The 15,448-nt window shown below is 45.9% G+C and overlaps 1 protein-coding gene across 2 annotated transcripts in view; it reads left to right on the top strand.

The window, feature by feature from the left end:
* Gab2 (GRB2 associated binding protein 2) overlaps positions 1-14,212 on the top strand; it is a 161,546-nt gene extending 147,334 nt beyond the window's left edge. For both annotated transcript variants that reach the window (XM_027407673.2, XM_027407674.2), the window contains exons 4-10: positions 5,554-6,128; positions 7,113-7,180; positions 7,313-7,577; positions 8,262-8,352; positions 9,026-9,128; positions 10,244-10,369; positions 10,980-14,212. In XM_027407673.2, coding sequence (XP_027263474.1) covers positions 5,554-6,128; positions 7,113-7,180; positions 7,313-7,577; positions 8,262-8,352; positions 9,026-9,128; positions 10,244-10,369; positions 10,980-11,123 — 1,372 coding nt within the window. In that variant the 3' untranslated portion in view covers positions 11,124-14,212. The remainder of the gene's footprint in view (positions 1-5,553; positions 6,129-7,112; positions 7,181-7,312; positions 7,578-8,261; positions 8,353-9,025; positions 9,129-10,243; positions 10,370-10,979) is intronic.
* The last annotated feature ends 1,236 nt before the right edge of the window (positions 14,213-15,448 follow it).

The raw sequence follows: 15,448 nt of genomic DNA, 5'->3' as shown, positions 1-15,448 counted from the left end.
GTAGAAGTTAGGGGAAATGTTAATATTTTATAAAGTCTTCTCCTTAAAGTGTGACCTGCAGACAAGCTGTACTGGGAAGTATCTGGTGTTTAACAGAAAGGCAGACTCTTAGGACCCAGACTAGATATACTCATCCAAAAGACCATTTCAATAATACCTACAGGTATTTCAGAATGCTAATAAGTAGGTACTTAAGTCTTTACTAGAATTAGCAATTTGTGATCTCTCATTCTGGGCTCCCAAGCAATTATACACACCATAGAAACGGACACATCATATATACAACTGAGTGTCTGAATACTAGATTATTTTTTCTTTTATGATCATTAATGGGCTCTGCATTAGTTTTTCCCATTCTTCAGATAAGGGAATTGAAGGTAAATATGGCTAAATTGGTGTCCTTAGATTGCAAAGCAGTAGAACATGAATTTGAGCTGAATATGTCTGATTCTGACCCCTGAAACATTCTTTTCATTATATCACCCTGCCTATCTCTCACCTATGATTCAGGAGAAGCAAGTAGTAATTATAGGTCTATCACTCACTAGTTCAGTGGCCTGTGCTACCTCACTCTATCTTACTAGAACCTAGCTTTCATCTTTAAGTTGGTAGAGGACAAACTAGTAAATGTTTACCAACAACTGAGTATTGGAAGCCTCTCTTGTCGGTGGTGACTCAGGAAAATAGCAGCAGAGTGTCATGGTATACAGAATATTACAAACGTAAGTCACCCATATTGACTCTCTCAGTGTGTTTTTACTGGTTCAAGTGATGCCATAAAAATATTTCCACACATAAGAATCGTTATATTAATACTTTTGTTTGAATGCATGTTTCTTAATTACTGTTGTAATGATAAGTCTTTACTCCAAAGCTGCCCAAGCCCTGCCACCAAGTGGCACCTTCCACCAGCTGCCCGAGTTCCACCCGCTGCCTTGTTAAAGTCCCAAGTAACACACAGAGACTTATATTAGGTACAAATGCTGCTTGGCCAATGACTAGGATTCTCATCTGCTAACTCAGTCTTAATTATCATAAGTCAATATATTTTATAAGACTTATCAGACGCCAGCGGAAGTGTCCTGTCTTCCCGGGCTCAAATGGTGACTCCGCACTTTCTCCTACCTTTCCCAGAATACTCCTTGACTCCTAGCCACACCTATCTTGTTTTCCTATTGGCCAACAGTACTTTATCAACCAATAAGACAATCAAATACACAGAAGGACCTCCCCCATCAACTGCTTTGTGTTTTTTGGTTTTGCTGTGAAGAGACACTATGGCCAAGGCAACTCTTATAAAAGAAAGAATTTTATTGGGGGCTTGCTTACAATTTTAGAGGGTTAGTCCATGACCATCATGGTGGGAAGCAGATAGGCATGTTGCTGTAACACTAGCTGAGAGTTGTACATCCTGATTCACAGGCAGTAGGCAGAGAAAGAGATTGGACCTGGCATGGGCTTTTGAAAACTAAAACCCACCTCCAATGACACACTTCCTCCAACAAAGCCACACCTCCTAATCCTTCCTAAACAGTTAAAGCATATGAGCCTATGGGGGCCATTTTCATTTAAGCCATCTCAGTATGTATGTGTGCTCGGGTACAGGTGAGTATGTGCCACAGAATATATATGGAGGTCAGAGAACAACTCTTGGAAGTTGGTTCTCCCCTGCCGCCTCGTGGGATTTGGGGATTGAAATCAGGTCATTAGACTTATGTGTAAGTGACTCTACCTACTGAAACATCTTACTAGTGCTTTGCCTTAGTTTTAAAAACAGGTATTATACATTACTAAATTAATTTAGAAACATGATTTGTAATCTGGATATGGTTGCAATTAAGAACTTATCTTGGCAAAGCTCTGACAATAAAAACAAAGCTAATTAAAATAGGTATAGGATCTGCACCTAGAATGTTCTAAGATGATGGATATATTTTCTATCCCTGCTGCCTGGCCATAGCCACATGCCACACAAAAGTAATGGGCACTTGAAGTATAGCTGGCTGTGACTACATCTAGAATCACCATGGCAATATGCCTCTTATTTTGTCTATGAGGGTGTTTCTAGAAAGGTTAACCTGAAGAGGGAAGACTCAACTTGTGTATAAGGCAAATCATCCCAGTGAATCCTGGAGTGAATCAAAAGGAGAGAACAGGCTAAGCATCAGTATTTGTCTCTGCATCCTAATTTGGAAACAGTAAAACCAGCTGCTACATGCTCCTGTCTCTGTAAGCCAGAAAAGACCTTCCTCCCGTAAGTTGCTTCTTACCGGGTAGGAGAAAAGGAATTAATTCAGACATAGCAGAGCATTGAATTTAGCTAACTTTAGGTTACATGGACATGTCTGAATGGTAGTTGTTATAAGGAACAGTACAACCCTGCAGCTGAGAGAGAAGTAGTTGCTCAGCAGTATTAAGGTTTTCTAGCCAGCAAGAAATTGAGGCCAGCCTGGTCTACAGAACTAGTTCCAGGAAAATCAAGGCTACACAGAAAAACCCTGTCTTGGGGGAAAAAAATCACTGAGCAAAGATTTCAATATGTTAGACCAGAAGGTTTGGGCCAAGTTCAGGGAAAAGCATGGTAGCATTACAGTTTCTTTACTCACAAGTTGATGTAATCCTGCACCTGCTCTTCACCCATTTGCATTCATTAGCTACCATGTGACAAATGGTAATCTGGATACAGAGCAGAATAATTATGACACCATTTCTTTTCTCAAGAAAGTCACAGTCTGGCAGAAGAAACAATAAGGCATAGTACGAATAATAGTTCATATCTACTCCAAGAACAGAATTAAGCAAGTGATGATTATGCTCAGAGGTATAGAAATGATTTTAAGGAATAAACCATCTGTGCCAGTTCTGAAGAATCTTTACCTTGCCAGGTTGAAATTAGAAGCATCCCAGACTGATGTGGCGATATGTATATAATCATGTAATCACATATGTAATCACAGCACCCAGAAGGCTGGGGCAGGAAGATTGTGAATTAGAGACTAGTACCGACTACATAATAAGACCCTGCCTCATGAGAAGAAAAGATCAGCTGCTGGGCATGGTGGCACTTGCCTATAATCCCAGCACTTGGGAGGCAGAGGCAGGTGGGGGTCTAGTATATATAGTACATTTGATGAGTTCATCCCATAGTATCAGAGAGAAAAGTTGAAATAAACCTAAAGGTTGAGGTATAGTGCTAAGTCACTGACACTATACTGATGGCATTTGGATGGGAAGTCTGGGAAAGTATCAGCAGGACACAGATGACCAGAGGGTCCCGAAAAGGAAGGAACAAGATCAGTTGTTAGCCCTCTCGTTGATCAGGGAAGAAAAAACATAAAGAATTGAGATGGAGTGGAATGCATAAAAATCAGTATGGATAACTCCTCTATTCTGGTTTCCCAAGACCAGAGAGTCAAGGAAGAAATGAACTTGAAGAAGGAAGGTGACAAGTCCATTCTAATATATGTTTGTAGTTACTACAGGACACCTGTGATGTTCTGCCACTGCTTCGGAGTCTTCCTGGACTGCCAGATTTTTATAGCTAAACCAAACTAACTCAACTTTTTAAATTGACAGATACCATTGTGTGATTTTATTGTGTATAATGGTGGTTCTCCTGATTCCATAAGTTATTTGGATTCCATTCGAGTGAGATCATGCAGCATCTGTCTTTCTGTCTACCTTACCTTCTGCATGCTTCCTCCCACATGAGCAGCGTGTAGGTCCTTAAGCTGGCAAAGTTGTGTCAAACATCTTTGGCCTCAAACTGGAATGCCTTAACTTTATCTTGCCACTCTTCTTTCCAGACTCACTCAGATGTGATGTCTGTGAAAAAGCCTTCCTGACACTTCACCCCACCACCAGGCAGACTCAGACTTGATGGTAGAGATTTGCAGGGGTGGCACCTCCTGTGATTTCCAAGCACACAGAAGGTGGCATCCCTGTAACCATCGTGGCTGGCCTACACAGGAAAGAGGACATCAGCAAGTGTTTTTCAAATGAACAAATTAAATGAAGATATCTGGCAGAGGGTTGGAAATTCAAAAACAATAATATTAAAAGCACCAAAGGCAAATATGAACACACTCTGTACCTGCCATGGATTCTCCTGCCTCATCTCTGATGCTCATCTATCCTGGGCCCATAGTTGCTGGCTCAGTTATATGTTTGGAATTGACTGGAATGGGAGAAATAATACAGAAACCTAGGGAGGATGGCTGGTAAATATTTGGGGACTGAAAAGGTACTCCTAGCCACCAGTAGCCAAAGTTAGGGAAAACCTGGCCAGCACACTTGGTTCCTTTCATCTTTCCAAACTTCTGGAAGCTATTTTCTGCCACCACCTGGTGGCCATATCTATAGCAAGTTCCCATCAAGGGAGCTAAGGGAAAGCAGATGATGCACCAGTGTACCCCAGTTCAAACGCCACCCATGAGAATGCACAGGTCTGTGTGTACTGCACCTTATTCTGATAATAGCTCCCAGAGCTTGTTACTGGGCCTCTAAAGCTACCTCTGGTCTACAAAAGACTGAGATTTACTGCTGAAGAAGTTGATCCCTTTTTCTGAGCCCCCTCATTGACTCTCTGAAGGATCATCATAGAGATAGAAGAGCAGATCTGGCTCCTTGCTGTTCAAACCTCACCCTCCAGGTTACCAAAGTACTTATGCGAAACCCAGGCTAACAATCACTCTTGTGAAATGAAAGGCTTGTGGAGCCTCTGATCCAGGTGGACTCTCAGACATCATTGAGACCTACTAGGTCACATCTGGGAGAGCATCATGATGATGTCACAGGGTGTGTCAGTAGCAATGCTGGGGCATAACATAAGTTGCCCTCTTTACAGTTCTTTTCTTTAATTCCTGCCTTATTTCTCACAACCATCATTTAAAATAATAAAAATAATACCACTTTCTATTCTGAATATGGTTCTCAAATAGAATTCCTTTTATCTTTAGATATCTGGAAAGAATCTCAGGAAAGATTCCTCTCAACAAACCATGATTCCTGGTTGAAGATAAGCCTACAACTTAAATTTAAATTAATTCTTAAAATACAAGCATCAGTGCCCATGATATGACTTCACTTTAAAGAGAAAAAGCTAAAACTCAGAGAGTAAATGACTTGCTGTTTTCTCCCACAACTTGCCACTGTCTCATAGCTTTTGTACTCATGTGTGTCTGTGTAGTTCAGACAGTGAGCAGATTGGCAGCACAACTGGTTTAGTCATATCTCTGGGGTCCAGGAATGACCCTGTTCCCTGTTAATGGCAATCACGGGAGTAAGGAGGATCACAAAGGCTAACATTACTAGAACAAACACATGCTAGATACATTAGAGTTGACCCCCTAAACAATCTTCCTAGTATGGTTTTAATCACTGTTTTGGAGATGCCAAAAGTAGAAATCTCAAGATCACATGCTAATATGTGGCAGGAACTAAACAAACCTCAGGTCTGTCTGACTCCTCAGGGTTCCCACACCAACTGGCTGCATAATGCTTTGAACATCCTCTGTCCTCTTCTCACTGCACCCCTTCTCTTCTCTCTTTTAGGAGTGCCAGCTTCTCTCAGGGCACCCGGCAGAAGAGTGATACAGCCGTGCAAAAACTTGCCCAGGGCAATGGACACTGTATCAACGGAGTCAGCGGTCAAGTCCATGGCTTCTATAGCCTTCCCAAGCCAAGCCGACACAATACAGAATTCAAAGACAGTACTTATGACCTCCCCCGTAGCCTGGCTTCACACAGCCACACCAAGGGCAGCCTCACAGGGTCTGAGACAGATAATGAGGAAGTGTACACCTTCAAGACACCCAGCAATACCCTGTGTCGGGAGTTTGGAGACCTCCTAGTGGACAATATGGATGTTCCAACCACCCCTCTCTCAGCCTACCAGATTCCTAGAACATTCACACTGGACAAGAACCACAATGCCATGACAGTGGCCACTCCTGGAGACTCAGCCATAGCTCCCCCACCCCGGCCCCCCAAGCCAAGTCAGGCAGAAACACCTCGGTGGGGCAGCCCTCAGCAAAGACCTCCAGTTAGTGAAAATAGCAGATCTGTAGCTACTACTATCCCCAGGCGCAACACCCTCCCTGCAATGGACAACAGCCGACTCCACCGAGGTCAGTGTAATCCCTAACTGAGACCAGAGGGCCAGGGAGGTGGTCCAGGCATTCTCAGTGTATTGCTAGCCCTTGATCACCCATAGACTAAGGTAAACCTAAGGACTACTCAACTCAGTGATACAAGTTAAGGCATCTTCTATGTAGTCCCCAGCTATCATTGTAACACCCACTGTGAGAGAGTGTAGCAGACTCTGCTTTGGAGATGTTATTTTGGTTTTGGAGGTTCAAATAAAACTATTTTGTTTATTTAAAACTAAAGCCAAAGATGTAAAAACTTTAGAAGATTGGCAAATTTTTTGAGCCAAACCTATGTGGACTCAAAACAAATAATACAAAATTATCTTCAGGATACTTTCATGTCACGGCAAAATCTCTGGTTGTAGTCTGAACTTTGGCTTGAAGTCCCTAAGTTCTAGCCTCACTTGTCACAGATGCATTCTAACTCTGTGTATACCCTCTGTTCAGTGAGCTCTCTTTAGAGCTTGCACAACCTCTCATTCCCTGCTGTGACAGCAGCACAGATGAGCCTCAGGCCTCTGAGGCCAGGCTTCCAGTTTAGTCAGTCAGGCTATCTGAGCAGTCATGCTGGGCTTTAGAACTGTATAACACATACACAACATGCCTCTGCCTTTCAAAGCTCACTTCTTGCTAGAGAAAAAACCCCTCAATATCCATAATTAGTCTAAGTGCCATTACTAAGTATTCCCAGAGGGGAGAGAGGGCCTAGTGGGAGGCATTAGAGGAACCCCCAGGGCTGAAGTCAGGAAGCCTTCTGCAGATAGACACAGTGGAACATATCTGAGACTTAAGCAGAACTTGTGATCAAAAGGAGTGAGTAGCAAGCAACACCCTGTCCCCTGTCCCTCAAAGACACAGAAGTACCTTTGGGAAAATCAGGAGAATGGCCACACTAGACAGGGACAGGGAGAGTAAACATGGGGAGCAGCATGAATATAAACCACCTTCCTTCCTTCATCACAGCTTCTTCCTGTGAGACCTACGAGTACCCAACACGAGGTGGAGAGAGCGCCAGCTGGTCTGCTGAATCTGTGAGTGAGAGTGTTAGTCCTTTCCTGGAGGTGGGATTTGATCAGGGCCCCTTGGGTCAATCATGGTAGAGAAGAAGGCACACCCATGTAACTAAAAGCACAAGTAGGTCTTTTGCTTTTTTTTTTTTTTAGCCAGGGAAGACTATCGTGGGTCGATCAGACAGTGCCAGCTCTGATGACAACTACGTGCCCATGAACCCAGGATCTTCTACCCTGCTGGCTATGGAACGAGCAGGGGACAATTCCCAAAGTGTCTACATCCCCATGAGCCCAGGGCCCCATCACTTTGACCCACTAGGCTACCCATCCACAGCCCTTCCTATTCATAGAGGCCCCAGCCGAGGAAGTGAGATCCAGCCACCCCCAGTCAATCGCAATCTCAAGCCTGACCGCAAAGGTGAGTCCACTCTATCCCCCTTTCTGTCTCTGGAAAGCATTTGCTTAGAGATTCTGTGTATATTGGACTTAGGGGTGTGTGTCTGTGCAAATGGTGCAAATGCAGACTTCAGATCTGTTTAAAAAGGAAGCGTCTAGGATATGTCATGTAGTCTACCACAGATGTGCAGTAGTAGTAGCCCCATGATCTGCATCAAGAGCAGGAAGTGGCCAAACTGGTTTCTGCTGACCTTAGCTGAGCAGCAGGGATCCAAAGGGAAGAGTAGGGAAGTTGGGCAGAGATGTAGCCCATGAGTCTGGCCAACTAGGACTCTGAACTTGTGAAGTTGAGGCCTGCAGGGTCCTGTGCCATTGACTTTTCTTCACTGTGATTTTTCAATGCACTGTCTAAAATCAGCAGTTGTAGTCACAGCAACTGTCTCTCTTCTAAATACAATCTGATTTTATAAGAATCTGTTAGACCATGAGTCCAGTTTTGGATTTGGGAGTCAGATTACTATAGATACAGTGGAAAGGACACTGCTTACGAATGTGAAGACATGAACTTGAGTATCTCCAGTGTGGTGTCTATGGGAGTCTTGAAACTGTATAAAACTGATGGCCTTTGTAAATGTGCTTGTGTGTTCCATATAGTATGTGTCTATGTAGTTTAGTCACTGATCCCTGAACTCTGTTCCTACCGTAGCAAAGCCAACACCTCTTGACCTGAGAAACAATGCTGTCATCGATGAGCTCCCTTTCAAGTCACCTGTCACCAAGTCTTGGTCCAGGGTCAAGTGAGTGTCTGTAGAAGCAGGATCTTGATGTCAGAATTGAGTGATAGCTGGCAAATTTTCTTTTGTGGAGGTGGGGGAGGTTTAAGACAGGGTTTCTCTGTGTAGCCTTGGCTGTCCTGGTACTCACTCTGTAAACAAGGCTGGCCTCAGGCTCACGGAATTCCACCTGTGTCTGCCTCCCAAGCCCTGGGATTAAAGGTGTGCACCACCACCAGGATTTTGATGCTAATCAGGGACTGTGTTTGGTTCTGGTCTTTGTTACAAAACATGTGGTGTAAACAATTCAAGAAGAGGATAGATTTATTTTGGTTCGTGGTTTCAATCTGCATTCATTTGACTCATTTGAGGCCTGTGGCAAGGCAGAAACATAGTAGGGAGGAGGGCATGGTAGCCAGAAAGCAAAGAGCATGCCTGTCCTGGCTGCTCCTTTGTTCCATGCAGCCCCAGCCTACACATACGGACGGTGGGTCTTCCCAGATGCCAACCATCTTCTGTTTTACTAATCTGTCTCGATCTTGTGGGAACTGTTTTCCTCATCTGTAAAGGAGAAATCATTTAAAATCTCCCTAAATTAGATCTCAGTCTGATAACAGAAGTGTGAAGCTCTGACGGCCCAGGTCTGGGGTATAAAAACTGTATCTCCTCAGTGTTCACTCTGTTCTCTGTCCAACAGCCACACCTTTAACTCCAGCTCCTCCCAGTACTGCCGTCCTATCTCCACACAAAGCATCACCAGCACAGACTCCGGAGACAGCGAGGAGAACTATGTCCCTATGGTGAGTCCTCACTCACTCACTGGCCTGCCTGCCAGTTCTTCCCCGCTCAGGTCATGGCCACCTTGCACTGCAGCCTTCTGCTGCAGACCCTTCCTGGACAGATGAATGTTACCCACCATTAGAAATACACAGCTTTGTCCCTAAGGAAGTCATTCTCACTACTGTGATTCAGGTGGCATGATTGGTGCCCTTAGAGAGACATGCAGGTATATAACTCCCCGTGGTGGTGGCAGTAGTAGAAACACACACATAGCATGATGTGGTTCCTCTCTAAGGTCACTGAAAAGGGCACAGCTGCAAGGCTGCTGAGATTCAGAGAACAGATCAATCATTAAGATGGGACTGTCACTTCTTACTACAATCAGACCTTGGCACCTTTAAGACAAACTGCTCTCTTAAAGCTGAAGACAGGGCCCTAGAACCTTTCACATGGAGAATGGCTGAAGAAATGAAGACTGTTGCCCAGAAACAAAGGGACTTGTTCAGGTCCCTGTGGAGAAGAGCAGAGGGAACCAGCTGCTTATGGCCAGATGTGATAGGAAACTCTGAAGTGTGGGAGAAAGTTGGTTATCAGGGACCTGCAAACTGAGGCTGGGCCTTCCAGGAGAGACAGTGCCCTTAACAGAGCTCTCTAAAGGGAGGCAGACAGGTACATGAGTGGTCTGAAAACAGCTCTAGGGGACAGAGACATGACTCAGCGGTTAAAAGAACTGCTCTTCCAGAGGACCTGGGTTCAATTCCCAGCACTCACATGGCAGCTCATAACTGTAACTCCAATTCCAGGGGATCTGATACCCTCATATACACATACAGGCAAAACATCAATGCACAAAAAAGTAAAAACAAAAAATCATCTTTTTAAGAAAAATATCCCTGGCTCCTGTCACATACCAGGTGACTTCTTGTCCTTCCTAAACCTAGGTGTTTTAGCCTTTAGTGAATTGAACAGTTGTGTTAGCCACCTCCCAAGACTGCAATGAAGACTTGCATGAGAATATGAAAAGTCCCAGTGCATGGCTCAGTGCAGGACATAGTAGAGGAGCTCTTGCTCCGATAGGTTTTCAAGGTAACAGTTTGGGGCTGTTAAACTTACCCAGTTTTAATCTTTATCATAGCAAAACCCAGTGTCTGCATCCCCTGTTCCCAGTGGCACCAACAGCCCAGCTCCGAAGAAGAGTACTGGCAGCGTGGACTACCTAGCCCTAGACTTCCAGCCGGGCTCCCCGAGCCCTCACCGAAAGGTACCTGGAGGTTGGGGATTAGGAGACCCATTCCAGAGACATTCTATATGACTCATTGCACTTTAACTGGTGTTTCAGGGAACCAGTCCCCTCAGTCTATTGACTTCCATGAGTCTACCCATCTCCTTGCCATGGGATACACCCACAGGGATTGCTCAGGAATACAAAGGGCTTCAGTGAACAATCCAAGACATGGAGATCCTGTCTCTGTACCCTTAAAAAAAAAACTGTCTGGATGGGGTCAAGAGCCCTGATGGAGAAGACACCGTACCCTCACCAAGGACTACTCTCAGTCCAGGCAGCAAGGAGAAGATTACCTCAACATTCCCCTCAGCATGTTTTGAGAGCTCTAAAGCCTGGTGTTTATTGCCATATAGCACATCCATTTTCCTGGAAGTGTGGCCAAAGGAAGATGGGTGGAGGCATGAGTGAGGCCTGGACCAGTAGTGGTGGACTTACCCTGAAAGCTAGGAAGCAGATCCCAGCAGGCTATGGCCTCCAACATAGATAGGATTTCACTTTGAAGTCCACATTCAGCACAGACAAGACCTTGAGGCCATTCAAAGTGATAACCTTGTAGGTAACTCAGTCATTCCTTTTGTCCCCTCAGCCATCCACATCATCTGTCACATCGGATGAGAAAGTAGACTATGTCCAAGTGGATAAAGAGAAGACCCAGGCCCTGCAGAACACCATGCAGGAGTGGACAGATGTGCGGCAATCCTCAGAACCTTCCAAGGGTGCCAAGCTGTGATAAAGGGGGCCACCGAGCTCAAGGGCCACGAGGCAGCTGTTCAGAGCTAGCTCTTCTTTGTCACCTCCTCCCTCCCTCCCCACACCTCTCCTCTGTACCACTTTCAGCCTTTAAAGCACTCATCATCAGGGACCCTGACCCTTACCCCTTGGAGGCAAGGGCCTGATGGAGATACTTCCTCTGCCACTTGGGGTCCACCTATGACTTCTATCAATACTAGCTGTGCCTCCACCACCCTTGTTAGGAGCTGTTGCCAAAAAAAGAAAAAGAAAAAGAAAAAAAAAAAAAAAAAGCTTCCTGCTTTGGACCCATCTGTCTGCTGCTTGGACTCTTAGAGGGAGGGCTGAGGCTCTGAGCCAGGCTCATGCCTCCTGTCTGCTCACAGCTCTCTACCCTCTACCTCAGGGCTGCTTCTCCATCCCCAGGGGATAACCCAGGGAGCCAAGGATCAGCAGACTAAAGTAGACATGGGTTCTCACATCCCTGCTGTTTTTGGCAAAGGAAAAGCAAGGTGCCAAGAGAAGAAATGGTTGATAATGAAGGTCAGAAGTTGCTTTGAGTGACAAAGAAATTAGGTCCCAAGGCACAGAAGGGTAGCTAATCACCTGCAGGGTGGTATCCAATTATCAGGCCATGATGTAGACTGGGAGAGGCAAAGGATGAAGGATAGCAGGAAGGAAAAGTGATGACAAGCAACCAGGAACAAAGAACAGGGCTTAGGGTAACAAACCCTGGAGCGAGAGGACTCTGCCACTCTGGGACAGGCAGTGCTCTTTCCTGGCCCAGACAGAGAAGACAGAGTGGGAAAGAGTAGGGGTAATGCAGGCGCTGGGATGCAGGGGGACCCTGGGACAGGAGTGTGGTAGGCCCCAGGGACACTGTGGCAGTGATGGCACAGAAAGCAGGTTACTAGGAGGTAGGAAGGTGCAGAGATGACTTAGAGGCTGGGAAGCTGGCCATGCAGCAGGTGGGGTGGCATCCAAAGGGCCTGATAGAGAGCCCAAGGCCACATGCAGGAGTGCCACAGGAAGGAGAATGGGAAGGAGCCATACTTGATAAAATCTAGGAAATACATGAAGGTCTGGGTAATGGCTTGGGCCAGATAGAGGCACCTCTGACTGAGTGCCAGGCCAGGTCTTTGTCTCAGCTCTTCTCTAAGCTGTCCTCAGCTGCAGGGATGGTAGAGACTATCCCTCTTCTACCATGGGGTCAGAGGGATGAGAAGCAGATATCACTTAAGGCTCCTAAGATATGGCAGGGAGAGCTGAATGTGTTTGTGGGGAAGGTTGTTGACCAAATCTTCAAACATTTCAGAGAAAACAGGGCAAACCAGCATTTCATTTTGTCTTAGAAGAACAGACCATTGTCCTCTAAATCTAGAACCTTTCAGCACTAGCAGCACACCTCTCCTGTCTCCTCTAGAGAGCCCTAACAAGGAGTTCCTCAGTAATAGCCCCTCTTCTCACATGAGAATGGATCATTTAGTAATAGTTGCCAAGCCCTGTGCTACAGATGAATCCTACCTTGTGAGGTCACAACCAGTGAGAAAAGTAAAAGATGGACTACTTACAAGTACAGAGGAAGGGGAGATGCTAAGGGAGACTGGGCCACAGGGAGGGGAGGTGCCAGGGAAAGAGCAGAGTGAGTTACCCAGAAAAGGTAGGCAGGGCTGGATCCCTGGAGGAGAGGGGGTGAGGGAAGCCTCAGCTTTGAGAACAGAAGGTGTTTGAAGGTATGAAGGCAGCCTCAGAAGTGTGTGCTGTCACCTTGACTGAAATGGGGTAGTGGTTGGTGGCACTGAACTAGGTTACAGGATACTCGGCTGGCTTTGCCCATGCTTATGGCACCCTTTAAGACTCTTCAGTGGGGCTCCCATGTGGCTAAGCTTTTGACTGGAGCTGGAGCTCATAGCAGATCCAGGTGTCATTGGCCCCAGAAGCCACCTGAGTGCATGTTCTGAGTTGAGTGTGCCATGTGGGTGGAACTGGCTGCCACTTATCGAGACTGAGGTGTTCAAGTCTAGTTAGTCCTGCTCTGGTTCAAACCTTTGAAAGCTGAGCTCTGACTCAAAATTCCCAGTCTCCTAGTGCTATGACTAATGTGACTACCAACCCATCCTCCAACCCCCAAATAGGAAAAGCCAATTCCATTAAAAAATAATAATAATAAAGTTCTTTGGCCTACCCATGGGTCAAAGTTCACCTCCCCTGGTGGCTGTCAAGGATTGAGACCCAAGAACACTCATTGCCTCTTAGCTAGCGTAGCTCCCACAAGTACCTGTCCTGCAGGGACACTTCCAGCTCCACCCTGCAAGATTAAAGTTGAGTAGGAACAGTGAAGAAAGGGCATGGCATCTCCTTGAGGCTTGCCAGTCTGTGAAATGGGATGGTCCCAGCTGATGCTGTGTTGCTATAAGGAGAACCTGAAGGATCCTTTGAAGGTCTGGGTCACTGGGGAGGGGCAGCACACAGAACATTAGCTAGTTAACTCCATCCCTCCCTATCTGTATTTTGCTGATAGCTATAGTTGACTCCATGAAAATCAGCCCCAGGCCCATAACAGAAGCACAACCATTCTCAAGTTACTGGAACGTGGGTTTGGGTCCAGTCTGCCTTTGGGCCACCTGTCTTCTACAGTCCCAGCCATGGCTCCCTCCCTCCCTACAACAGAGTTTTACAGGCTATGAGGGGAAGTAGCTCTTCCTTTCCATTTGGGCCTTTGGCTGTGAAGTGTGGGGAAGCAAGCCCACCTCACAGGGCCATCTCTCTGGGACTTGCCATATTTGGGGCCTGGACCTGGCAAGAGCAGCCATACTTGACAGGGGTACCTAGTGGTGATTTGTGCTGTCATGGTATCTGGTGGTGTGTTTCTTGTGTAATCTGTTGGCTACTTGTGTCTTGAAACTTAGAATCATTTCACACAGGATTGTCACTCTTCATTGGGAAGAGAAAATGAAGTAGAAGCAGTCTAGTCTTACATTTGTGTCTTGTTGCCATTTAAGATTGACATTTAATTTTTCAAATCATTGTTGGTGCCTAATCACTTAAGTTATTAATTTATTCTGTTTTCAAAAAAAATTGTAACATGTATTTATCTTGTGAGGTCTGGGGGTGGGGCGGGAAATGTGTTCAAGTGAGTCATGTTTTTGCAGTGGTGACAAATGGTACAGGCCTGGAGCTTGCAGGTCCCTTTTTATTATGGTGTAGAAGCAGGACAATAAAGTCCTTTAGAAATGCAACCCAGAGTGGGCTGCTGGAGATTGTCTTTAGGAGCGTGGAAACTTGCGCTTGTCCCATCCTGGGAAGCCTTGGGACTGACGCTGTCATACAGCCACAACACCTCTGACAAACTCCTTTCAGGGTCATTTTATGAATAAGCCCAGAAGCTGCTATGCCCAACTCTGTTCCATCCTGATGGGCTGTAACTGGGCACCTTTCCAGACCAGAAAGAAGAATGAACCCTCTTCTCGGACCAGCATCTGGCATGAGGGGTGGTGCACACCTATAATCCCAGCACTCCAGACGCTGAAGCAGGGGCAGGACGGTCAGTTTCCCTGACAGCTTCAGAGTCTGGCATTTGGACCAAAACTTCTACCACAGCCCCGAAACCCCTTGTCATAGCACCATTATCACCCCCCAACTGCTTTGCTCTTAAGAGGATGAGTAAGCATGGAAGGAAGGGATTTGGGGGTGCAGGCCAGTCCAGACTCCCCCTGTATTCTCACAGCCACCCATGTCCCTCTTCGGCTTCAAGATTGAGACTATAACCTGAGGAAAAGAGCTGGATATTAGGACTGGAGAGATGGCTCAGCAATTTGGTTCCCAACACCTACTTTTGGTGGCTCACAACAGCACCTCCAGTTCCAGGGGATCTGGTGCCCTCTACTGGCCTCCTCACATACATGGTACATAGACACTCGAAGACACATTCATACAATAAAAAAAAATAATAAATCTTTTTTAAAAAGAGCTAGATGTTGACTCTGGAATGTTGGAGAACTGTTTCCCATGTTGTCCCAGCCCACACCTTGTCTATCCAGGAACAGGCTATGACCCCCTTTTCAGAGGAGGGAAACAGAAAGGCAGTGATGGTGGATGTTTCAAGGCAGCTCAGAATTGTTGGGTTTCTGTGTTCACTTGGCAAACAAATCTGCTCCAAGGTATTTCATGAAGCATCCCCAGCCACACCTCTCTATGCCCCAGGAGGCTGCCAGCTCTGAACCCTCCAAGGCCTAGCACCAAGCACCTCCAGGACAGGGGTGCATCCTCATCTTACCTACCAGGAGCCCAAGTTACTATCAAGACTGCTTAGACACAAGTGACCAT

Source organism: Cricetulus griseus, chromosome 3 (genome assembly GCF_003668045.3).
Source record: "Cricetulus griseus strain 17A/GY chromosome 3, alternate assembly CriGri-PICRH-1.0, whole genome shotgun sequence".
In the NCBI taxonomy this organism is placed as follows: Eukaryota; Metazoa; Chordata; class Mammalia; order Rodentia; family Cricetidae; genus Cricetulus; species Cricetulus griseus.
This window is presented reverse-complemented; position numbering and strand designations above follow the sequence as displayed.